The 26999-nt window shown below is 37.6% G+C and overlaps 1 protein-coding gene across 2 annotated transcripts; it reads right to left on the bottom strand.

The window, feature by feature from the left end:
- Window positions 1–1849: 1849 nt before the first annotated feature.
- Window positions 1850–25561, bottom strand: LOC100370651 (uncharacterized). 2 transcript variants are annotated; one of them, XM_085497664.1, is made up of 20 exons: window positions 25369–25561; window positions 22998–23319; window positions 22674–22781; window positions 22188–22295; window positions 12919–13026; window positions 12531–12638; window positions 12143–12250; window positions 11675–11782; window positions 10768–10875; window positions 10440–10547; window positions 10081–10197; window positions 9475–9582; window positions 9144–9251; window positions 8785–8901; window positions 8289–8399; window positions 7817–7984; window positions 7450–7639; window positions 7012–7280; window positions 3182–3327; window positions 1850–2800 (listed from the first exon to the last, which is right to left on the bottom strand). In XM_085497664.1, the coding sequence occupies exons 1-20, from the start codon at window positions 25453–25455 to the stop codon at window positions 2624–2626; spliced, it is 2784 nt and encodes a 927-aa protein (XP_085353790.1). In that variant the 5' UTR covers window positions 25456–25561; the 3' UTR covers window positions 1850–2623. The 2 variants fall into 2 exon arrangements, with proteins under 2 accessions (XP_085353790.1, XP_085353791.1); XM_085497665.1 differs by having other exon boundaries at window positions 8289–8396.
- Window positions 25562–26999: the final 1438 nt, after the last annotated feature.

Below are 26999 nucleotides of genomic sequence, written 5' to 3'. Positions count from 1 at the left end.
AGAATCAACAACTTGCATGTTTAAGGTGGAGACTATAAACAGCTATTACAAGAATTTTATAAATAGATTATTTACTTGTTGTATTTAGTAGAGACGCATCCCTGGTAATCACGTGATCGTGCCGACGACTGCAGCGATTGGCTGGTCGCATGGTTACTCTGTCACGCCTTAGAGATTTCAGTTTTAATATAGAGTTTGTAAACTTTTGTAAGGGGGTTAGAGAACGAGAGAACGGTGCAGCGAGGGGTTACCTCGGCTGACTGCTTGTGTGAATAAAGCTGGACTATCTGTAATGAACTAATGTGTATTCATTTGGGTCGAATCTGGTATCTCTACGTGTAAGTGACATCAGCCAAGCGAGACGAAGTTCCCTGGTCCCTGAACACAACGCTAGGGTTCATGACCTCGGGGTGTCTGGAACTTCTGCTGCAGATCATTATTAGGCTCCAACCTGTTGATCTGCACAATAAGTAACGTAAAACGTGAATTTATATTACAAGCATATATTTCTAAATGCAACAACACGATATAGATGGTACTGGGTACTGGGTTCTGTGTATACACGATATTTTTATTGTCCTTCACAGCAGCGGCATTTCTTTGTTGTTGAAAAGTTCTATCAAAGTTGATGCCCTCTCTGCTCGTTATTTCTGGACATACAGAATACAATAACGAACAATAGCTGTCGAGACGACAACCTTTTACGAGACATTTAATTCCACTTTGGCTATACAACATCGATAACAAGGAACCCCATACAAATAAAAAAAATAGAACATATCATCTTTCAAAACCTCTCCGCATGGGGCAAATTACTGTAGACGTACCTCTATTGTACTTCTACAAGAGCAGGCTGTGCCAGCTTCCACAAACTATTGTTGATGGACGAACCTTAACACAAGAACCAACTCAGTACATTTTGTAGAGATCTTACACTACATTTGGGTCTTGTTGCCATGGAAACAACAGTTTCAGAAAAACATTTTTGTTTTCATTATTGAATCAAAAATTTGCAAATGAACATTCATGAAATCCAAGGTTGCATGCTGGGGGATTATGTAAATAGAAATTTTGACAATGATTTCATTTATAACTGTCCAAATGATAGATATTCACGGAAGGCGCCAATCGATAAGGAGTTGGTTGAGTTTCGGATATCGTTGCTATAGAATCAAAACATGTTTTCAATGATTATTCGTTGCCAGATAACTAAAGAGGTCAATGACAACAATTCTTTAGTTTTTCCATCAAACATAAACCAAGCAGCTGGAATTTAGAAATCTCGTTCCGGTTGCCATGGAGACAAATCTTTTCAAAATCAAGATCCTATGTGAGTAGGATATATGGGTAAGATAATGTCGAGGCATAAGAATGTATAATTTGCATTTATGGTAGAGGTTTACACTCTCACATTTATGTATGCAATCATTTTTGCATTCAAAATATACTTTAACGCGTTATTTGCATGATTACGCACAAGGGCGCAGCGATGTCTAGATAAATCCCACAATGCCCCACAAAGACGAGTCAATATCCGAAAAAATAGAACTAGGTTGAGTTATGGTCGGACATCCATGGATGATTTATCGCACCAACACCTAGTGTGATTTACGGACACACAATTAGATTGCCGTCTACACGACCCAGACGTATCCCTCAAAAGCTAAAATCAACTCGTATAGTGTCATATCGGTCGGTCGATAAATATACAATGACCCAACCTAGACCTCCGTCATCACCCCGCATACAGACAAAGACTAATTGTTGTGTCGTTAAATCTATTCCATTCATTCGCAATTTGGGTTGGTTGTATTCTCTACTACATAGAGTAAATAATACACAGACACAGTTCTGCCCCTGCATTTTTAATGCCATAGAAACCATAGAAACACACAATTAAAAGAAATAAAATCTACACGCACGTGTCGTTAGTATCCAGAGTAACTTGCATAAACTTATTTCTGTCTCTGACGTTCACGATTATGGCAGAGTAATGTCGATGTCAAAAGTGAAACTCTACAAATACACAGAACAATTTTTTAATAATGAATTTTAAATCATTCTTGTATAGACTATTATATTTGGACCCACTTATTGATTTGCAAAAAAACAAACATACACACACAAATACAATCTTAATATTCATACTACTAAGTGGTCCTAACACAATTAATTCCTATGTATGTAGGGGGTATGATGTTACAGACTCGATAAAATGTCACAATGTTGTAGAAGTCCAAATATGTATTGTTCATATTCAGTTGCTTAACGCATTGCTTCTGTTCAACACAAAATGCTACTAAGTCTATGTGAAAATAATAGTATCATTTACTTTAGCATGATTGGCGCGTTCAATTATTAGCCAGTCTTATGAAGAATTGTGTGTGTATGTGTGTTTTATCTACATTCATTCACAAGATTTAAGAAAAAGATATGATTAAATGTAATGTGTCTCACAATGAGTATATAGAGCCATTGTCATGGGATTATGACTTACAGCCCGAGGCACAATTCCCGTATTTGGCTTTGTCCCATATCCCTGTTTTATCAAAACATAATAATATTGATTGCATATTAAATTCAGTCGTCAGTTAGTCATGAATCTGCACCGCGTCGCTGGTAATTACATTGCACCATGCCCGTGTAGCCATTCGTAATACCGAGATACACGTGTGTACACACCAGGGTTATTAGCCAGGGCACACCCATAACCCCAGCTGGTTATTCCAGCTAAATGCCATCGACTAATACCAGTGTTTTCATCTGTGTTAATACAGACCAACGGACCACCAGAATCACCCTGAAGTAGCAAACACAATAATAACAATATATTGAAATATCATATATATCGACTTTCAATCTTTTAATACCACGCTACACGCCACGTCACCAATCATAGTGCTCCACATCATAAATTTTACGAAAAGTGAACATTCCCTGATATTTGAGTAGTAAAATTCAATGCAAGTCGTTCGGAGAATTGAAAACATATACTCAGCAACATGGGCATAAAAACATAAGCGAATACATTATATATCAAACATGATTTAGATGAAACACAATTTTAGAAAAAGAGGGATTTGTTTTAAATTGCTCCATGCATAGTAATTTTGTCAAATTAGTTACTAACAATTTCAGTGTTGATAGCAATGCATTAAAAAAGACAATGTCCATTACATACCTGACACGAATCGATACCACCGGCAATGTAACCAGCACACATCATATTATCAGTTACCGAAGATTCTCCATTAAGAATTCTACAAATATCATCGGGAAGTATAGGAACATATGCTTTCTGCAGAATATTGGGTAGAGACCCACCCTCTGAAATGATAACATAATCAAATATAAGGCAATATACTAGTAAGTAACACCGGTGAAGATCAACAATATCAGTTTAACCAATAGAACATTTTCCGTTCACTGCCAGATCCCGTGTTATGCGTCACATCGGACTTAAAAACAGGACAAAAAAGGTCATAGCTGTAGAATATCACTCTCAGGCTCTGTAATATACCAGGTCGTCGCTCTTACTGCTATAAATTAGAGGACTCAAATCAGAATTGAATCGTTACACGGAAGGAGACTTTATTTACCAAAACTCACAACGAGGCTGTACCCAGCATGCAATACGCTTAGGCAAACTCAATACATTACATCCTTCCTTTTCTTGAATGAAAAGCACATATGTACTATGTTTGGCTTAAAGATATGTTAGAAACCAGTTCACATATTTTGTTACATAAAGTACAGAAAACTATCAGAAACATAACATCAACGTTTAAATAAATTTCAAAACAGTAAATTATTGTATCACAGTGTTCATCGAACTAAATATTGCTTTGCTATCAGTTCATGATGAAATCGGTAAACGTTGATGGTATTTTCTTCAGCCTTTCTGATTTTCTGACGTCTGGTTGTGGTAATGAAGATTGTGTGACTGAATCTGTTGTTTGTTCATCAGGAATAGAATCTAGTGACGCCTTGATATCACAAGGAAACCTCAATATTTCTATCTGTGGCTCTGCTGCGGTGTCACTTACACTCTTCCCATTTCCACTGGATTCATCTGATATATATTTTCTAACGTGTGTGGTATTTCTGGAATACTGAACACCACAGGGTGACTCAAGAATAATACTATTGCCCGATTTACTGTCAATTGTATGAGGTACTTTATTGAATGGGGTTGAGAACTTGTTGACTTTCTCCTGCTTGAGTAGAACTTTATCCCCAACTTCAACATTTGAATATTGGGCATTTCGGCGATCATCAGCATATAATTTGGCTCAGCCCTTCTGCTCAGCATCTTGATTGCGGAATCCCAAATCATTATGATCATCCATATTGAAATCTGGCAAATTGCCTGAACAAAAGTTCAGCAAGGGGAGCATGGTCAATACATCTGTATTTAGTTACATATCTTCGGAGTTCTTTTCTCCAGTTCAACCCTTCTGCATGTGCAATGCAGATTCTCTTCATCAGTGACTTATTTTGGCGCTGAACTTCTCCATTTGCCAGGGCCCATCTTGCAGTTACATTTAGAACTCCATTGTGTTCACAGTACTCTCGAAATTCATCGGACTTAAACTGTGGATCATTGTCTGATTTGATTGTTCTGGGAAGTCCATGTCGACTGAAGATCCTTTCCAGGCTGTCAATCAGTTTCTCTGTTACAGTCGAAGTCAAAATATCATATTCATAATAGCGGCTGTAGTAGTTTACTACGACTAATATAGAATGTCCACTTGGAAATGGTCCAAGCAAGTCAATCACAATATCCTGCCATGGCCCCTCAGGGAGCTTTGTAGGTTTCCGTGGTTCTGGCGGATCTGGACGTGCCACTAATTGACAACCATGCTACGCCCTACAATACTTCTCTGCTGCCTTGTCAATAACAGGCCACCATACTTTACTACTGAGATTTTGTTTTGTTCCGACAACTCCCGGATTTTCTTCATTGGCTAAAGCTAATGTTCGAGGTCTTAAAGTGTTTGGTATTACAATACGAGTGCCCCTGAGTACAAGCTTTCCAATTATACACAGTTCACCAGCTACCAGTGCAAATTGTTTACATTTCTCGTCAGCTCGTCATCAGAGAATGTCTTTTCCACTTCGTGTGTGGTCAGTGCTTTGGGTGTCGCGTTAACGGCTACAAATCGTACGTACTCTTCAGCACCATGTTGATGTGCACTACTGTTTTCATTGCTATCCAGTAGCCGTGATAAAGGGTCAGCTATGTTCTTGTGTCCCGGAATATAAACTACTCTGAAATCCTAAGGTTGCAAAAGAAGCACCCATCTTTCTATTCGAGCACATGGCTTAGATCTGGGACCATATATCGTTTCTAATGGACAATGATCCGTTACAAGGTCAAAGTTCATGCCATATATGCATGAATGAAATCTTTCACATGCCCATACCAATCCCAATGCTTCTCGTTCAGTCTGGGAATATCTGCGTTCACAATCCGTCAAGCTACGGCTAGCATAGCACACTGGTACCAGTTCACCTGCTTGTTCTTGCACCAGTACCGCTCCCAGCCTGACTGGACTAGCGTCTGCTATCACTTTTGTTGGTGCATCCTTAGCAAAATAATATTGCTGGTGGCACCAGAATCTACCATCATTTTAAACTAACACCACCAACACAAATTACAAGCATATTTGATCTATCACTGCCTAATATAGTAATCTGTACCTCCCCAATTTGATTTACATGTGGTTTATTGCTTTTTGATTTACATACCCTGGCCAAGTGATCTCTTCCTTTGCATTTTCGGCATGTTTGACCTTTTGCAGGGCAATTTGTATCCCTTCCAAAGTGTCCAACTTTTCCACACCTGTAGCAAGATCTGTTCGAATTATCCTTGAATTTGCAGTGGCCTTTATCTCTTTTTCTCCATGTTGGCTTTTTCCATGGTTTTTCCATAACCCTGTTCATGGTTACTTCTCCTCCTCTGGCTGTACTGAGCGCTGTCATCTGAGCCTCAACTTTCTCACATTGATCTGATATTACGAGTGCGCGTGCTAAGTTTAACCCCTGACCTTCCTCCAGCAATTTTCGGCGTACATAATCAGAAGTGCGTTTATTCAGTACAGCGTCTCTGATTTGATTATCGTTGTCAGCAGCAAAACTACAATCTGTTGTACATTCCTTGTTTCTGTGCAATCTGATTCGATTCGATATGTATAGTCAAAGGTACATAAGTAATGTACCTCTGGTATAGTACATTATTAAAGGGTGGCAGTCGTGCCGCGTCCTGTTCGATATGGGACTCATGGCGACGTATACAATGCGTGTAAAATACATTGTTTATTTACATGAAATTCGAACACGCGCTGTGCACCCACCGCGCTTTAATTAAGGTAGAAGCCTAGTCATATTTTTTGACAAAATTGGTCATAAATTGCATGACAATGTTCATTAGTTTATTATGTACAATTTTCAGTCAATCTCCTTCCCATAGGCCTTTGCGCTTTACGCAATAGTGCCTCTGCCACAGGCAGCCTTCAATTTTGTGGTCAATCACCTCACTACGCACGGCCATTTTCCTGTAGTTGTTACATCTGAAAACGTATTACAAAAAGTGGAAAAAAACGTATGTGACATCCGAAATATTCATTAATGTCAGACTTCAGTAAAAACGTAAATACGAACCATTTTATAGCGGACTATTTTTTGCAAGGTAATGTTATCGTAGTGAAATGGCGCACGTGATAAACTAAAACTAGGGAAAACAGCGTTCTCACATGTATGAAGTTTGACCTGGGTGCGACTTGCACTGATTACCGCCGGCGACTCCTTCGATACCTTCGATACCTAATTAAAACTTGGAAACGTCTCAGTTTGTACTCGTTGATCTGCGCAACAGTCAAAGTCGCCATCTTTGTTTATATGAGACCCATATATCTCGCGTTGCGTAGCACGACGACTACCACCCTTTAAACAAGCATGTTTATCAAACACTAATAAAACAATAATAAAAAACACATTATTCATACATACGTTGTAAAGTCCCCCATCCAGAGACAAAACACGAGCTGTCCCCGTGGAATGTGATGTTATAATTGAGGCAAGCATAGTTAATGAAATCACTTGGATCAACTTCTGTGTCGAGAATAACTAAGGCTATATCATTGTCGCTATCCACTGGTGTGTCATATTTTTCGTGGATTATGATTTCTTCAACGCCAACCTCGACTGATTCACCATCAGCGGGACTTAGTGGTTTGCCTCTTGTATATCTACCGAGACGAATCATCCAGACTGCTGGGCTATGTATGCAATATGAAAATATAGTGAATTAACGTGTGAAGTACATACGTCAATGTAGTGAATGATCTAAGACCACACTAAGATTAGTGATATTAATTGATTTTTTTTTTTACTGAGCACATCTTTTACATTTCAATAGGTCCACCTAACTAGTAACAAATTGCTTACTTTGGAGGATTATCAAAGCAATGAGCGGCTGAAATGACGTGTTTTGGTCCTACAAGGGTTCCACCACACACAACGTCATCGTGTGGTATATAGAACATCTGCGCCTGCCATGGCGCCTCTCCAGGGAGAGCATCTTCGCCACCTACTATGCGAGGTTGGCTGACGGTAACTCGACTACCACATCCAGAATCTAAGAGTAAAAATAGCAGTCAGAGAAATATAGAAGACAACAAATCCACGAAGTAATTCGTCGAAACCATCAGCCTCAAACAGCAGAACGGTGACCAAAGACATTTTTATTGTTCACAAACTGTTGTAAGATAAAAGCCGGTTGATGTACTACGGAACATTTCGTTATAACACTTGCCTGCCTCAACGCAGTCATTCATTTCACATAGTTGATATTCGGCTTCTTCTCCCCTACATCCCAAGACTTCGTCAAGACATTGTCGATACCTCATCTTTTCACCAACTCCACAGAATTCATTATTAACGCTGCAAGACCCCCAAACTGACCAGTCAGACCAAACACCACCTGAGAAAAATTTTGATAGTAGAGAGAAATACTGTCATCAATAATTATGTGTAGTCTAGGCAGTTCAACACTACACTGCTGTAATATAACTGAATAAATGGTTAAAGGGCGGTGGTCGTTGTGCCGCGTCCTGTTCGATGTGGGACTCATAGCGACGTATACAACGCGTGGAAAATACAATGTTTATTTACATGAAATTTTAACAAGCGCTGCGCGACGACCACCGCGCTTTAACCATGTCAGGTTTGGTTGTTTAGTCAGGTCAAAATTTATTATTATCCAAGTTACACTCACGATTACTTACCACAGTTCTGCTCATCTGAGTTGTCCCCACAATCGTTATCACCATCACATATCCAGTTGGAAGGTTTACAATTTCCATTATCACAAGTGAATTCGTCAACATCACACCCTGCTAAAGTTATACAATTAAACAAGAATATTGTCAAGAGGTTTCAAAATATAAATTCGCTAATACTCAATTGCATCCTTTTGTGTGGTTTTTGGTTATCACGTGATCAGACACACAACATAACTTAAATATACTCATGGGTGACTGACAATGTACAGATGCGTGTTATGTGGGATTCGTACATATACCAGTTCATACACAGATGCAAGAACATGTTCGAATAAATTATAAAAATATTTACTATGAGCACAACGAGCACATACGTAGAATCAACCAAACATTAAACAAACAAAGCGACAACTATGCTGTCTGACAGTGTAATGTGTTAAGGTTAGATCGAAATAATGGTACTTGAATTAAAAATAATTCTGTTAAAATACACACATACCACAGTTTGTCTCGTCGGAGTTGTCAATACAGTCGTTGGCACCATTACACTTATACCCATCAGGAATACAATCTCCATTATCACAAGTAAATTCGTTAATATCACATCCTGTTTGTCCTGTTGTATTATCAGAAAGTATTTAACAAGTCAAGAATAACATTTTGCACACTTAATACAATATGGGGCATCTTACAACACACCAATAATTCAAAGGCGTGCCAACTTGGTGGTTGTTCTGCAAGTTCAACTTTTATTATGTATATTTACATTTGTCCGTAGGAATTGCCAAATATAGCGAAATGAGTACAACTATTTTTCCGTAATACCAACCGAATGTAGTTACATACATGGTTACTTACCACAGTTCTGCTCATCTGAGTTGTCTCCACAATCGTCATAACCATCACATATCCAACTTGAAGGTTTACAATATCCATTATCACAGGTAAATTCATCTACGTCACATACTGAAAAACAGAAATGGCTATTAACCTAGATATGTACAGCAAATGCTTGTTATTTAGATTACCATATGATATGTCCGATGCAGCCTTCATAATCAATACAACATTACATGTGTAAACATTAATTTACAATTTTGTACATATTAGCGGAATAAGAAATTACAATTACAAAATATACAATGCATGCTTATCCTAAGCAAAATTTTCCTAACTGTACATTAATTACCACATCCATCTTCATCGCTGTTGTCACCACAGTCATCCCAATCATCACACTGCCAATTTTGTGGTATGCATTCTTCATTGTCACAAGTAAATTGATCAACACCACACGCTGAAATGAGTAATATTAATTATATTTATTGTTTTATGTATCATTATCGGTTGGTACCAACCTTCTAACTTGAAGGTATACAATCTCCATTATATTACAAATGAGATCGTCAAAGCCACATCCTATTCAAGTTGTAGAATCAAACAAGTGTGTTGTCAAGAGGTTCCAAAATATAAATCCGCCAATAAGCAATTGCACCCTTTTTTTATTGCGTGATTAGACACACAACATAACTTCAATATTCTCATAGGTGACTGACAATGTATTATTATTTAATTATTACATATATCAGTTCATACGCAGATGCAAGGAACACGTTCGAATAAATTATATAAATATTCACTATGAACAAAGATACAAAACGAACACATACGTAAAATCAACCAAACATTAAACAAAAATGCGACAACTGTGCTGTCTTACAGTGTAATGTATTAAGTATAGATCGAAATAATGGTGCTTTAAATTAAAAATAATTCTTTCAAAATACACACATACCACAATTTGCCTCGTCCGAGTTGTCAATACAGTCGTTGGCACCATTACACTTATACCCATCAGGAATACAATCTCCATTATCACAAGTAAATTCGTTAATATCACATCCTGTTTGTCCTGTTGTATTATCAGAAAGTATTTAACAAGTCAAGAATAACATTTTGCACACTTAATACAATATGGGGCATCTTACAACACACCTATAATTCAAAGGCGTGCCAACTTGGTGGTTGTTCTGCAAGTTCAACTTTTATTATGTATATTTACATTTGTCCGTAGGAATTGCCAAATATAGCGAAATGAGTACAACTATTTTTCCGTAATACCAACCGAATGTAGTTACATACATGGTTACTTACCACAGTTCTGCTCATCTGAGTTGTCTCCACAATCGTCATAACCATCACATATCCAACTTGAAGGTTTACAATATCCATTATCACAGGTAAATTCATCTACGTCACATACTGAAAAACAGAAATGGCTATTAACCTAGATATGTACAGCAAATGCTTGTTATTTAGATTACCATATGATATGTCCGATGCAGCCTTCATAATCAATACAACATTACATGTGTAAACATTAATTTACAATTTTGTACATATTAGCGGAATAAGAAATTACAATTACAAAATATACAATGCATGCATATCCTAAGCAAAAGTACAGTTGTACATTAATTACCACATCCATCTTCATCGCTGTTGTCACCACAGTCATCCCAATCATCACACTGCCAATTTTGTGGTATGCATTCTTCATTGTCACAAGTAAATTGATCAGCACCACACGCTGAAATGAGTAATATTAATTATATTTATTGTTTTATGTATCATTATCGGTTGGTACCAACCTTCTAACTTGAAGGTATACAATCTCCATTATATTACAAATGAGATCGTCAAAGCCACATCCTATTCAAGTTGTAGAATCAAACAAGTGTGTTGTCAAGAGGTTCCAAAATATAAATCCGCCAATAAGCAATTGCACCCTTTTTTTATTGCGTGATTAGACACACAACATAACTTCAATATACTCATAGGTGACTGACAATGTATTATTATTTAATTATTACATATATCAGTTCATACGCAGATGCAAGGAACACGTTCGAATAAATTATATAAATATTCACTATGAACAAAGATACAAAACGAACACATACGTAAAATCAACCAAACATTGAACAAACAATGCGACAACTGTACTGTCTTACAATGTAATGTATTAAGTATAGATCGAAACAATGGTGCTTTGAATTAAAAATAATTCTTTCAAAATACACACATTCCACAATTTGCCTCGTCCGAGTTGTCAATACAGTCGTTGGCACCATTACACTTATACCCATCAGGAATACAATCTCCATTATCACAAGTAAATTCGTTAATATCACATCCTGTTTGTCCTATTGTATTAACCAGGTAAAGGATAACACTTTGCACACTTAATACAATATGATGCATCTTACTACACATCAATAATTCAAAGGCGTGTTAGGTTTTGTTGTTCTGACAGTTCAACTTATATTATGTATGTTTACATTTATCCGAAACAAATACCTAATAAGATCACATACATGGTTACTTACCACAGTTCTGCTCATCTGAGTTGTCTCCACAGTCGTTATCACCATCACATATCCAGTTGGAAGGTTTACAATTTCCATTATCACAAGTGAATTCGTCAACACCACACCCTGCTCAAGTTGTGGAATCAAACACGAGTATTGTCAAGAGGTTCCATAATATAAAATCGCCAATACACAATTTCACCCTCTTGTGTGGTTTCTGGTTATCACGTGATCAGGCTCCAACATACTCATGGGTGACTCACAACGTCCAAATGGGTGTTACAAGAGATAATTACAAATACTAGCTCATACGCAGATGCAAGAACACGTTCAAATAAATTATATAAACATTAACACTTTGAGTCAACTTACAGCACAACAATAACCCAATGACGTGCTAAGTTTGGTTGTTCTGTCAGTTCAACTTATATTATGTACATTTATCCGAAACAAATACGTAATAAGATCACATACATGGTTACTTACCACAGTTCTGCTCATCTGAGTTGTCTCCACAGTCGTTATCACCATCACATATCCAGTTGGAAGGTTTGCAATCACCATTATTACAAGTGAATTCGTCAACACCACATCCTGATTAAGTTGTAAAAAATATATTCATTAACATAAAATGATAACCATTCCTTTTAAACCTTGAGAACCTAGGAGACATTTTTGACAAATGATGGGCAGAACTCTAATATAAGCACAACAAGAATAAAACAACAGTCAAATCAATTACTCTCATTGTTCTAATGACTAAATTTGCATATGATATAGTATTTTAAATACTTGATGAATGACATACAACATTTCAATATACATCTTTCTATCAAAAAATTACTAATTACTGTATGTTTTTGCGCCAACCTACCACAGTTCTGCTCATCTGAGTTGTCTCCACAATCGTTATCACCATCACATATCCAGTTGGAAGGTTTACAATTTCCATTATCACAAGTGAATTCGTCAACACCACATCCTGATTAAGTTGTAAAAAATATATTCATTAACATAAAATGATAACCATTCCTTTTAAACCTTGAGAACCTAGGAGACATTTTTGACAAATGATGGGCAGAACTCTAATATAAGCAGAACAAGAATAAAACAACAGTCAAATCAATTACTCTCATTGTTCTAATGACTAAATTTGCATATGTTATAGTATTTTAAATACTTGATGAATGACATACAACATTTCAATATTCATCTGTCTATCAAAAAATTACTAATTACTGTATGTTTTTGCGCCAACCTACCACAGTTCTGCTCATCTGAGTTGTCTCCACAATCGTTATCACCATCACATATCCAGTTGGAAGGTTTACAATTTCCATTATCACAAGTGAATTCGTCAACACCACATCCTGATTAAGTTGTAAAAAAATATATTCATTAATAAAAAATGATAACCATTCTTTTTAAACCTTGAGAACCTAGAAGACATTTTTGAAAGTATATTGTTACATGTACGTTCATTGTTGTAGGATGTTAAATAATTATTATTATAAATGTATGCTCATTATTTTCATAATCAAAATATCAAATAATTGCCATGTAATGTGCGTTATTGATAAAGGTTATGACTATGTAGATGAACCAGTCTGACTATGTAGTAGATGACCCAGTCTGACTATGTAGTAGATGAAGCAGTCTGACTATGTAGTAGATGAACCAGTCTGACTATGTAGTAGATGAAGCAGTCTGACTATGTAGTAGATGAACCAGTCTGACTATGTAGTAGATGAACCAGTCTGACTATGTAGTAGATGAACCAGTCTGACTATGTAGTAGATGAACCAGTCTGACTATGTAGTAGATGAAGCAGTCTGACTATGTAGTAGATGAACCAGTCTGACTATGTAGTAGATGAAGCAGTCTGACTATGTAGTAGATGAACCAGTCTGACTATGTAGTAGATGAACCAGTCTGACTATGTAGTAGATGAACCAGTCTGACTATGTAGTAGATGAACCAGTCTGACTATGTAGTAGATGAACCAGTCTGACTATGTAGATGAAGCAGTCTGACTATGTAGTAGATTAACCAGTCTGACTATGTAGTAGATGAACCAGTCTGACTATGTAGTAGATGAACCAGTCTGACTATGTAGTAGAGGAAGCAGTCTGACTATGTAGTAGATGAAGCAGTCTGACTATGTAGTAGATGAACCAGTCTGACTATGTAGTAGATGAAGCAGTCTGACTATGTAGTAGATGAAGCAGTCTGACTATGTAGTAGATGAAGCAGTCTGACTATGTAGTAGATGAAGCAGTCTGACTATGTAGTAGATGAAGCAGTCTGACTATGTAGTAGATGAAGCAGTCTGACTATGTAGTAGATGAACCAGTCTGACTATGTAGTAGATGAAGCAGTCTGACTATGTAGTAGATGAAGCAGTCTGACTATGTAGTAGATGAAGCAGTCTGACTATGTAGGACATGAAGCAGTCTGACTATGTAGTAGATGAAGCAGTCTGACTATGTAGTACATGAAGCAGTCTGACTATGTAGTAGATGAAGCAGTCTGACTATGTAGTACATGAAGCAGTCTGACTATGTAGTACATGAAGCAGTCTGACTATGTAGTAGATGAAGCAGTCTGACTATGTAGTACATGAAGCAGTCTGACTATGTAGTAGATGAAGCAGTCTGACTATGTAGTAGATGAAGCAGTCTGACTATGTAGTAGATGAAGCAGTCTGACTATGTAGTACATGAAGCAGTCTGACTATGTAGTAGATGAAGCAGTCTGACTATGTAGTACATGAAGCAGTCTGACTATGTAGTAGATGAAGCAGTCTGACTATGTAGTAAATGAACCAGTCTGACTATGTAGTAGATGAAGCAGTCTGACTATGTAGTAGATTAACCAGTCTGACTATGTAGTAGATGAAGCAGTCTGACTATGTAGTAGATGAACCAGTCTGACTATGTAGTAGATGAAGCAGTCTGACTATGTAGTAGATGAACCAGTCTGACTATGTAGTAGATGAACCAGTCTGACTATGTAGTAGAGGAAGCAGTCTGACTATGTAGTAGAGGAAGCAGTCTGACTATGTAGTAGAGGAAGCAGTCTGACTATGTAGTAGAGGAAGCAGTCTAACTATGTAGTAGATGAACCAGTCTGACTATGTAGTAGATGAACCAGTCTGACTATGTAGTAGATGAACCAGTCTGACTATGCAGTAGAGGAAGCAGTCTGACTATGTAGTAGAGGAAGCAGTCTGACTATGTAGAAGAGGAAGCAGTCTGACTATGTAGTACATGAAGCAGTCTGACTATGTAGTAGATGAAGCAGTCTGACTATGTAGTACATGAAGCAGTCTGACTATGTAGTACATGAAGCAGTCTGACTATGTAGTAGATGAAGCAGTCTGACTATGTAGTACATGAAGCAGTCTGACTATGTAGTAGATGAAGCAGTCTGACTATGTAGTAGATGAAGCAGTCTGACTATGTAGTAGATGAAGCAGTCTGACTATGTAGTACATGAAGCAGTCTGACTATGTAGTAGATGAAGCAGTCTGACTATGTAGTAGATGAAGCAGTCTGACTATGTAGTAGATGAAGCAGTCTGACTATGTAGTAAATGAACCAGTCTGACTATGTAGTAGATGAAGCAGTCTGACTATGTAGTAGATTAACCAGTCTGACTATGTAGTAGATGAAGCAGTCTGACTATGTAGTAGATGAAGCAGTCTGACTATGTAGTAGATGAAGCAGTCTGACTATGTAGTAGATGAACCAGTCTGACTATGTAGTAGATGAACCAGTCTGACTATGTAGTAGAGGAAGCAGTCTGACTATGTAGTAGAGGAAGCAGTCTGACTATGTAGTAGAGGAAGCAGTCTGACTATGTAGTAGAGGAAGCAGTCTAACTATGTAGTAGATGAACCAGTCTGACTATGTAGTAGATGAACCAGTCTGACTATGTAGTAGATGAACCAGTCTGACTATGCAGTAGAGGAAGCAGTCTGACTATGTAGTAGAGGAAGCAGTCTGACTATGTAGTAGAGGAAGCAGTCTGACTATGTAGTACATGAAGCAGTCTGACTATGTAGTAGATGAAGCAGTCTGACTATGTAGTACATGAAGCAGTCTGACTATGTAGTACATGAAGCAGTCTGACTATGTAGTAGATGAAGCAGTCTGACTATGTAGTACATGAAGCAGTCTGACTATGTAGTAGATGAAGCAGTCTGACTATGTAGTAGATGAAGCAGTCTGACTATGTAGTATATGAAGCAGTCTGACTATGTAGTACATGAAGCAGTCTGACTATGTAGTAGATGAAGCAGTCTGACTATGTAGTACATGAAGCAGTCTGACTATGTAGTAGATGAAGCAGTCTGACTATGTAGTAAATGAACCAGTCTGACTATGTAGTAGATGAAGCAGTCTGACTATGTAGTAGATTAACCAGTCTGACTATGTAGTAGATGAAGCAGTCTGACTATGTAGTAGATGAACCAGTCTGACTATGTAGTAGATGAAGCAGTCTGACTATGTAGTAGATGAACCAGTCTGACTATGTAGTAGATGAACCAGTCTGACTATGTAGTAGAGGAAGCAGTCTGACTATGTAGTAGAGGAAGCAGTCTGACTATGTAGTAGAGGAAGCAGTCTGACTATGTAGTAGAGGAAGCAGTCTAACTATGTAGTAGATGAACCAGTCTGACTATGTAGTAGATGAACCAGTCTGACTATGTAGTAGATGAACCAGTCTGACTATGCAGTAGAGGAAGCAGTCTGACTATGTAGTAGAGGAAGCAGTCTGACTATGTAGTAGAGGAAGCAGTCTGACTATGTAGTAGAGGAAGCAGTCTAACTATGTAGTAGATGAACCAGTCTGACTATGTAGTAGATGAACCAGTCTGACTATGTAGTAGATGAACCAGTCTGACTATGCAGTAGATGAACCAGTCTGACTATATAGTAGATGAACCAGTCTGACTATGTAGTAGATTAACCAGTTTGACTTAGTAGTAGATGAACCAGTCTGACTATGTAGTAGATGAACCAGTCTGACTATGTAGTAGATGAATCAATCTGACTATGTAGTAGATGAACCAGTCTGACTATGTAGTAGATGAACCAGTCTGACTATGTAGTAGATGAACCAGTCTGACTATGTAGTAGATTAACCAGTTTGACTATGTACTAAATGAACCAGTCTGACTATGTAGTAGATGAACCAGTCTGACTATGTAGTAGATGAACCAGTCTGACAATGTAGTAGATGAACCAGTCTGAATATGTAGTAGATGAACAAGTCTGACTATGTAGTAGATGAACCAGTCTGACTATGTAGTAGATGAACCAGTCTGAATATGTAGTAGATGAACAAGTCTGAATATGTTGTAGATGAACCAGTCTGACTATGTAGTAGATGAACCAGTCTGACTATGTAGTAGATGAACCAGTCTGACTATGTAGTAGATGAACCAGTCTGACTATGTAGTAGATGAATCAATCTGACTATGTAGTAGATGAACCAGTCTGACTATGTAGTAGATGAACCAGTCTGACTATGTAGTAGATGAACCAGTCTGACTATGTAGTAGATGAACCAGTCTGACTATGTAGTAGATGAACCAGTCTGACTATGTAGTAGATTAACCAGTTTGACTATGTACTAGATGAACCAGTCTGACTATGTAGTAGATGAACCAGTCTGACTATGTAGTAGATGAACCAGTCTGACAATGTAGTAGATGAACCAGTCTGAATATGTAGTAGATGAACAAGTCTGACTATGTAGTAGATGAACCAGTCTGACTATGTAGTAGATGAACCTGTCTGACTATGTAGTAGATGAACCAGTCTGACTATGTAATAGATGAACCAGTCTGACTATGTAGTAGATGAACCAGTCTGACTATGTAGTAGATGAACCAGTCTGACTATGTAGTAGATGAACCAGTCTGACTATGTAGTAGTTGAACAAGTCTGACTATGTAGTAGATGAACCAGTCTGACAATGTAGTAGATTAACCAGTCTGACTATGTAGTAGATGGACCAGTCTGACTATGTAGTAGATGGACCAGTCTGACTATGTAGTAGATGCACCAATCTGACTATGTATGTAGATGAACTAGTCTGAATATGTAGTAGATGAACCAGTCTGACTATGTAGTAGATGAACCAGTCTGACTATGTAGTAGATGAACCAGTCTGACTATGTATTAGATGAACCAGTCTGACTATGTAGTAGATGCACCAATCTGACTATGTATGTAGATGAACTAGTCTGGCTATGTAGTAGATGAACCAGTCTGACTATGTAGTAGATTAACCAGTTTGACTTCGTAGTAAATGAACCAGTCTAACTATGTAGTAGATGAACCAGTCTGACTATGTAGTAGATGAACCAGTCTGACTATGTAGTAGATTAACCAGTTTGACTTCGTAGTAAATGAACCAGTCTAACTATGTAGTAGATGAACCAGTCTGACTATGTAGTAGATGAACCAGCCTGACTATGTAGTAGATGAACCAGTCTGACTATGTAGTAGATTAACCAGTTTGACTTCGTAGTAAATGAACCAGTCTAACTATGTAGTAGATGAACCAGTCTGACTATGTAGTAGATGAACCAGTCTGACTATGTAGTAGATGAATCAATATGACTATGTAGTAGATGAACCAGTCTGAATATGTAGTAGATGAACCAGTCTGAGTATGTGAACCAGTCTGGCTATGTAGTAGATGAACCAGTCTGACTATGTAGTAGATGAACCAGTCTGACTATGTAGTAGATTAACCAGTTTGACTATGTACTAGATGAACCAGTCTGACTATGTAGTAGATGAACCAGTCTGACTATGTAGTAGATGAACCAGTCTGACAATGTAGTAGATGAACCAGTCTGAATATGTAGTAGATGAACAAGTCTGACTATGTAGTAGATGAACCAGTCTGACTATGTAGTAGATGAACCAGTCTGAATATGTAGTAGATGAACAAGTCTGAATATGTTGTAGATGAACCAGTCTGACTATGTAGTAGATGGACCAGTCTGAATATGTAGTAGATGAACAAGTCTGACTATGTAGTAGATAAACCAGTCTGACTATGTAGTAGATGAACCAGTCTGAATATGTAGTAGATGAACAAGTCTGAATATGTAGTAGATGAACCAGTCTGAATATGTAGTAGATGAACAAGTCTGAATATGTAGTAGATGAACCAGTCTGACTATGTAGTTGATGAACCAGTCTGACTATGTAGTAGATTAACCAGTTTGACTTCGTAGTAAATGAACCAGTCTGACTATGTAGTAGATGAACCAGTCTGACTATGTAGTAGATGAACCAGTCTGAATATGTAGTAGATGAACCAGTCTGACTATGTAGTATGTGAACCAGTCTGGCTATGTAGTAGATGAACCAGTCTGACTATGTAGTAGATGAACCAGTCTGACTATGTAGTAGATTAACCAGTTTGACTATGTACTAGATGAACCAGTCTGACTATGTAGTAGATGAACCAGTCTGACTATGTAGTAGATGAACCAGTCTGACAATGTAGTAGATGAACCAGTCTGAATATGTAGTAGATGAACAAGTCTGACTATGTAGTAGATGAACAAGTCTGACTATGTAGTAGATGAACCAGTCTGAATATGTAGTAGATGAACAAGTCTGACTATGTAGTAGATGAACCAGTCTGACTATGTAGTAGATGAACCAGTCTGAATATGTTGTAGATTAACAAGTCTGACTATGTAGTAGATGAACCAGTCTGACTCTGTAGTAGATGAACCAGTCTGACTATGTAGTAGATTAACCAGTTTGACTTCGTAGTAAATGAACCAGTCTAACTATGTAGTAGATGAACCAGTCTGACTATGTAGTAGATGAACCAGTCTGACTATGTAGTAGATTAACCAGTTTGACTTCGTAGTAAATGAACCAGTCTAACTATGTAGTAGATGAACCAGTCTGACTATGTAGTAGATGAACCAGCCTGACTATGTAGTAGATGAACCAGTCTGACTATGTAGTAGATTAACCAGTTTGACTTCGTAGTAAATGAACCAGTCTAACTATGTAGTAGATGAACCAGTCTGACTATGTAGTAGATGAACCAGTCTGACTATGTAGTAGATGAATCAATATGACTATGTAGTAGATGAACCAGTCTGAATATGTAGTAGATGAACCAGTCTGAGTATGTGAACCAGTCTGGCTATGTAGTAGATGAACCAGTCTGACTATGTAGTAGATGAACCAGTCTGACTATGTAGTAGATTAACCAGTTTGACTATGTACTAGATGAACCAGTCTGACTATGTAGTAGATGAACCAGTCTGACTATGTAGTAGATGAACCAGTCTGACAATGTAGTAGATGAACCAGTCTGAATATGTAGTAGATGAACAAGTCTGACTATGTAGTAGATGAACCAGTCTGACTATGTAGTAGATGAACCAGTCTGAATATGTAGTAGATGAACAAGTCTGAATATGTTGTAGATGAACCAGTCTGACTATGTAGTAGATGGACCAGTCTGAATATGTAGTAGATGAACAAGTCTGACTATGTAGTAGATAAACCAGTCTGACTATGTAGTAGATGAACCAGTCTGAATATGTAGTAGATGAACAAGTCTGAATATGTAGTAGATGAACCAGTCTGAATATGTAGTAGATGAACAAGTCTGAATATGTAGTAGATGAACCAGTTTGACTATGTAGTTGATGAACCAGTCTGACTATGTAGTAGATTAACCAGTTTGACTTCGTAGTAAATGAACCAGTCTGACTATGTAGTAGATGAACCAGTCTGACTATGTAGTAGATGAACCAGTCTGAATATGTAGTAGATGAACCAGTCTGACTATGTAGTATGTGAACCAGTCTGGCTATGTAGTAGATGAACCAGTCTGACTATGTAGTAGATGAACCAGTCTGACTATGTAGTAGATTAACCAGTTTGACTATGTACTAGATGAACCAGTCTGACTATGTAGTAGATGAACCAGTCTGACTATGTAGTAGATGAACCAGTCTGACAATGTAGTAGATGAACCAGTCTGAATATGTAGTAGATGAACAAGTCTGACTATGTAGTAGATGAACAAGTCTGACTATGTAGTAGATGAACCAGTCTGAATATGTAGTAGATGAACAAGTCTGAATATGTAGTAGATGAACCAGTCTGACTATGTAGTAGATGAACCAGTCTGAATATGTAGTAGATTAACAAGTCTGACTATGTAGTAGATGAACCAGTCTGACTCTGTAGTAGATGAACCAGTCTGAATATGTAGTAGATGAACCAGTCTGAATATGTAGTAGATGAACCAGTCTGAATATGTAGTAGATGAACCAGTCTGAATATGTAGTAGATGAACCAGTCTGAATATGTAGTAGATGAACCAGTCTGACTATGTAGTAGATGAACCAGTCTGAATATGTAGTAGATGAACCAGTCTGAATATGTAGTAGATGAACCAGTCTGACTATGTAGTAGATGAACCAGTCTGAATATGTAGTAGATGAACCAGTCTGACTATGTAGTAGATGAACAAGTCTGACTATGTAGTAGATGAACCAGTCTGATTATGTAGTAGATTAACCTGTCTGATTATGTAGTAGATGAACCAGTCCGACTATGTAGTAGATGAACCAGTCTGATTATGTAGTAGATGAACCAGTCTGACTATGTAGTAGATGAACCAGTCTGACTATGTAGTAGATGAACCAGTCTGACTATGTAGTAGATGAATCAATCTGACTATGTAGTAGATGAACCAGTCTGACTATGTAGTAGATGAACCAGTCTGACTATGTAGTAGATGAACCAGTCTGACTATGTCTTAGATGAACCAGTCTGACTATGTATTAGATGAACCAGTCTGACTATGTATTAGATGAACCAGTCTGACTATGTAGTAGATGAACCAGTCTGACTATGGAGTAGATGAATCAGTCTGACTATGTAGTAAATGAACCAGTCTGACTATGTAGTAGATGAACCAGTCTGACTATGTAGTAGATGAACCAGTCTGACTATGTAGTAGATGAACCAGTCTGACTATGTAGTAGATGAACCAGTCTGACTATGTAGTAGATGAATCAATCTGACTATGTAGTAGATGAACCAGTCTGACTATGTAGTAGATGAACCAGTCTGACTATGTAGTAGATGAACCAGTCTGACTATGTCTTAGATGAACCAGTCTGACTATGTATTAGATGAACCAGTCTGACTATGTATTAGATGAACCAGTCTGACTATGTAGTAGATGAACCAGTCTGACTATGGAGTAGATGAATCAGTCTGACTATGTAGTAAATGAACCAGTCTGACTATGTAGTAGATGAACCAGTCTGACTATGTAGTAGATGAACCAGTCTGACTATGTAGTAGATGAACCAGTCTGACTATGTAGTAGATGAATCATATAATTATTTAGTTGGTAAGCCAGTGTGGTTATGTAGGTGAATCAGTTCATCATCTATGTTGCTGAGTTAGACTGTGTAGATGAACTTTCTTCCAATTTTAAGATAAATAATTACCGCATCCTCTTTCGTCTGAGTTGTCACCACAGTCATCATAGCCGTCACATTGCCAGGAGGCATATACACAGTCACGATTTTCACAGGGAAACTGATGAGCTTGACAACCTGAAATTACGCAATTACTGTATGCTTATTGTTTTGTTTTTACTGGATGTAACACGTGATTATAGGTCGGCTTTTACAAATTTGCTTATGCTCGTGTGTAAAAAGTTACTTAAACATTTGAATTAATCTTGTTCAATGACTAAACAAAAACTACTAAGTTTTCTTTTCATTCAGCCCCCCCTCCCCTTCCCCCCTTATTTCAATGTAAGGCATTGCAGCGACACTCGTGCTAGTTATTTGCCAATACTAGGCTTTGATTGCATAGCGGTTGCTGGCCTGGGATTTTAATCGCATAAATGCGAGGTCAACTACAACCAAAGTAAAACATTTTTTTTATATACTTGCAATATTTTTAAATTTAAAGGTATTGTTTATTACCACAGTATTCTTCGTCTGAGTTGTCACCACAATCGTCCCAATTGTCACACCGCCATGAATTGGGTATACACCGTTTATTTTCACATGCAAATTGGTAAGAGTCACAGACTGTAAGTAATGAAAGCGACAAAATTACTCTTGCACTTAACAACAATTATCTATTGAGATAAACACAATAAAAATGTAGAAACGAATAAAAAAATGTATAAATTGAGAAAATGCATGTATTTAATATGCGATGCAAATTCAATTTAAAGTCACGCGAACGACGAGATGATCAACAAATCATGAGATCTCAATGATAATAAGACATATTTTACTCACATCCACGTTTATTCAATAATGTCTTTATGTCATTAGATTTGGACTGTAACTCGGATTTGGAACTTTTTGCGTGGGGCGGCCCGGTCATCTTCTTTAGTTTCGGATTAGCCATGGTTTTTTTAACACTCTCCGATTTGGTGTGCTTTTCTGGAAGCTGGGCGCGTGTTTTTTTCTTACCATCAATGGTGAGTTTGAATAACTCTTTGACAAGTTTCTTGTGGGTGTCACCAATTTTAACGGTATCATCGTTGATCGTATTCTTGGTGTCAATGTTTGATTTATGCTGTTGGATGCCGCGTAGTAACTTTTTGTAATCTTTTTCCTAAACGTATTGCAAAAAAGATCATAATTTAACAAATATTAAAGCAATCATTTATGTTATATAATATTATTTTTTGATATGGAATGTTTACATCTACCAAGCAATCAGTCTTTTCGAGGCAGCACATTTTATGGTATCCATAGTCTTTACTGTATCAAAACATGGCATGTGAGTCGTGGCATCTCGTGTTTGAACTAAAGTTTATTATACCATTGACTGTTAAAAAAAATATCCTGAACTTAAAGATTTTGATGTATTTTTTCTGCATGTCTCTGGGTATGTGTGTTACATGGCTCCTTTTGTATGAAAGGACAATGGGTCAATGACCAATAAATATTGCACCCAATACATTAGCCAACGGTTACGGTTTCATTTTCACGAAGTTTGTAGACAGTTTTCTCCCAAATAGCAATGTCGGCCATCTGACCGCTGCAGTGTAAATGACATAGGAAGTTGTATGGTTTGATAGTGCAGTTTTATTATGAAAATATTTTTTTTAATCATACCAAATCCTGATAATGCTGTATAAATCGGGAAAAACATTTTGAGAAACAAAACATAAAACCCCTATCGATGGAATCGTCTTCAAACAAATATGTAATTTTATGCGAACTACGATCGCCGGAACCTCGGCAGTATACTAATTTCCTTTTGTTTTAAATATTTATCAGACAACCCATTCTAATAAAAGAACCGAGAGAGTTTCCTAACTGTTCTTCTAGTAACCGTGATTAGCCCTGCATCCACGACGTTGTAAGACTATAAATAGCGCCCACTCTAGTCTGATGTTAATACATGTATGTATCAACGTGAACCATTACAAATCACCTTATTGGCTCACTCGGTAAATTAACCAACCATCTGCATATTCCATCGGTCTTTAAGTAGTCGTCATATTCCATATTGCCATGCCATACCAAAATGCCATATTTTAAACAGTGAGCGGACGATCGAACTTTTACTAGTACTTCGGCCCTCACCTATCGTTAACGGTACATATAATACCAGCTTAATAGAACCGTGAGCCCCCAAGGCTCTTGCGTATAGACACACACCTCCATTGGTGACTTTTACTACTACTTAATATCAGAAATACTGCTACTAAAATATCGGCCAACTGTCTGTTGCTCAAATGGAATGCGGACCATTTCATATGCTAATTAAAACCATTATGCGTACCCTCTACAATGTGTTCATTCACCCCTTTGTCTGGGCCTCAAGAATCGTATCCATGCAACACAAAGTTTGTATTTAGTCTCCAAATACAATGTCAAAAGTGCGGGTAAATCTTCGGCACGTGTTTTGATAACACTTTGAACAACATAAATTCGAAATCTAAGTTTATAAGATAAAAACATACACAACAACAATTACACAATTAAAGAGATTGGCACATGAAAAGGCTGGCGTACGTGACAAAATAATGTCAGCCATACCGCATTCAATTCGCTATATAATTCAACCTAAAATGTTAAGCCATAAACTGCTATGGGCGAATTGAGCAACTATCTTTTATAATTGTTTGGTCTGATCGCCATTAGCATAGAGGCTGTTGCGTCGGACTCATTATCGGAAGACCAGAGTTGAACACAAAATTGTCGACTATTACCCTCTATGAATGTGCCACAGACTAAAAGGGAAAGTTCAGTGAACTGATGTGATTCATTCATTAGTGAATGCGACATTAGAAGAACCTTCGGTTAAGATCCACAGGTGACTGTGTTCGATCGGACCTGCTTAACACCGGGATAGCACAATGAATTACCATAATGCCATTATGGCAGCAAGATGGTCGCACAGTCACCTCACGTAGTCCTCAACATGAATACAACTCTATACAACCAAACGTACTATATGTCAGCATTCACACTTTATATTTTTATATAAAAAAGTCGGGAGAGACAACAGTGGAATTCGATATCCGGAACTGTAGCACAACAACGTTAAAAAACTATCCCTTGGTTATACACCACACCACAAGACATATACTTTCTTTTTAAGTGATCGTTGTTTATTGTGTTCCCCTCTCAATTAGGAACATTTACCTACCTCAGGTTTCGCTGCTGTATAGAGTACAGTGCATGCCAACAGAATAGTCACAATGACCAGCCATCCCGTCTTTGACGTAGCGTCCATAGTCAAACACTCATGGGTCTAACTGAGGAAACCAAATCGAAAGCGCACAGTGTGTGTGGGAGGAGTAAGTGTGCAGGGGTCAAGAGAAGTGACAAGTACGCTACCATCTAGTCAGTAGCGGCTTCAAGATGTTACATAAATCTGGTTGAACCACATAAAGTGAATTGTTTTTGTTTCCTCAATTTCCAGTACTTTTTTTCATGTGCCAAATGCTGTTGACTGTTTATTGGTGATGATGTATATTCGCAAAATACTTATTGGAACGTCCCTAGTCATGCAGGGATTGTTTCTCGAACAAAAGCCAGTCTCAGTGTTTATGATCTTAAAGGCCGATAGATCATAGCATCAAAGTGGGAGAAATGAATAGTCCGATCCATACCAATTAATTTGATCTACGTTCTACGTTCTTCATCGAACTAAATAATGCCTCATTGTTATATACACCACCAATCTACGAATTGACGATTTTCTTTCATAAATGGAAGCCATGGTGTTACTAGCCTAAATTCTGAAAGTTTTAGGTATTTTAAGTCATAAAGCCGGTTTGGTCAACAGACAATTAAAGAGTTTGTTTGTGGTAAATTATGTTTACGTTGCTTAATTAAAGCAGCCAGTGTACTAGTATAAGTAGCTAACGCCATGGGGCATCCGGGAGTTGTTTTGGGCCACGCCCTCGTAACCTTCCTCCGTCTCGCGGTGTTTCCCACTCTGATAAACTGGTACGTTAAGAGGAAATGTGAAATGTAGTTTTTTCAGGAAAAGTGGTGATAAGGAATCCCCATATAGCACTAAACCTTCACAGTATCGAGACAGTGTGATGAGATTATCGCGCGAATAACGCGTGACAATGTTGCCGCGTCTGACGTGTTCTTGTATGATGTAATATATATACGCACTTTTTCGGAACACGTCATGTACAGCCCTTTACGGACGGGTGGCGTCTATCAAATATATGTATTGCCTCTTAAAGTTTAATTTAAGGTCAATGTCCGGTGACACCTCGAGTTCACGGGTACATAGTAAGCACTGTAATACAATACACTTGAACTCGCAATGTATGACGAACTGGGAGACATGACGCTAACGTATTGTGGTGCGCGTACGTGTGACGGCAAATAATCTATTAATGATATATTTTTTTGTCAAAATAAAAGAAATTCTTCGAGCATAATGGCTCAAACAGAAATCTGCACATCGCTAATTGATTTCATTTTTTACTAGCCCTGAGTACAGTTTTATATACAGTCCTCCTTCCGCTGATCATTCGCCCCAACATAACTCACCGTTTTAATTCGAATAAAGGTAGTATAAGTCGATCGATAATTGCTGCCGATATCATGCTGTGTGAAGCCGCGATTAACTGCAGAACATTTTTTTACCGATGCACTTTTTTAAATAATGGATTAATTTACCAATATTTAACGCGTTTCAACGCTATTTTTAATGATTATTCACAAATTTGAGACGAAATATCGTTTGTTAATATGAATGGAATCACATGAAACTATGATTATCATATTTACGCAGAAAACAACGATGGAATC

Source organism: Saccoglossus kowalevskii, chromosome 4 (genome assembly GCF_978046115.1).
Source record: "Saccoglossus kowalevskii chromosome 4, keSacKowa6.1, whole genome shotgun sequence".
NCBI classification, from domain to species: Eukaryota; Metazoa; Hemichordata; class Enteropneusta; family Harrimaniidae; genus Saccoglossus; species Saccoglossus kowalevskii.
The sequence above is the reverse complement of the archived record's forward strand: the minus strand, read 5'-3'. Positions and strand labels throughout refer to the sequence as shown.

What these genes read in the sequence shown, in the direction of transcription:
- LOC100370651 (XM_085497664.1), bottom strand. Translation starts at nt 25,455, where the DNA reads ATGGACGCTACGTCAAAGACGGGATGGCTGGTCATTGTGACTATTCTG. An exon ending in CAGCGATGAAGATGGATGTG is followed by an intron (nt 10,548 to 10,767) that starts GTAATTAATGTA and finishes TCTGTTTTTCAG; the next exon opens with TATGTGACGTAGATGAATTT. An exon ending in GTGGTATCGATTCGTGTCAG is followed by an intron (nt 2,801 to 3,181) that starts GTATGTAATGGA and finishes TTGCTACTTCAG; the next exon opens with GGTGATTCTGGTGGTCCGTT.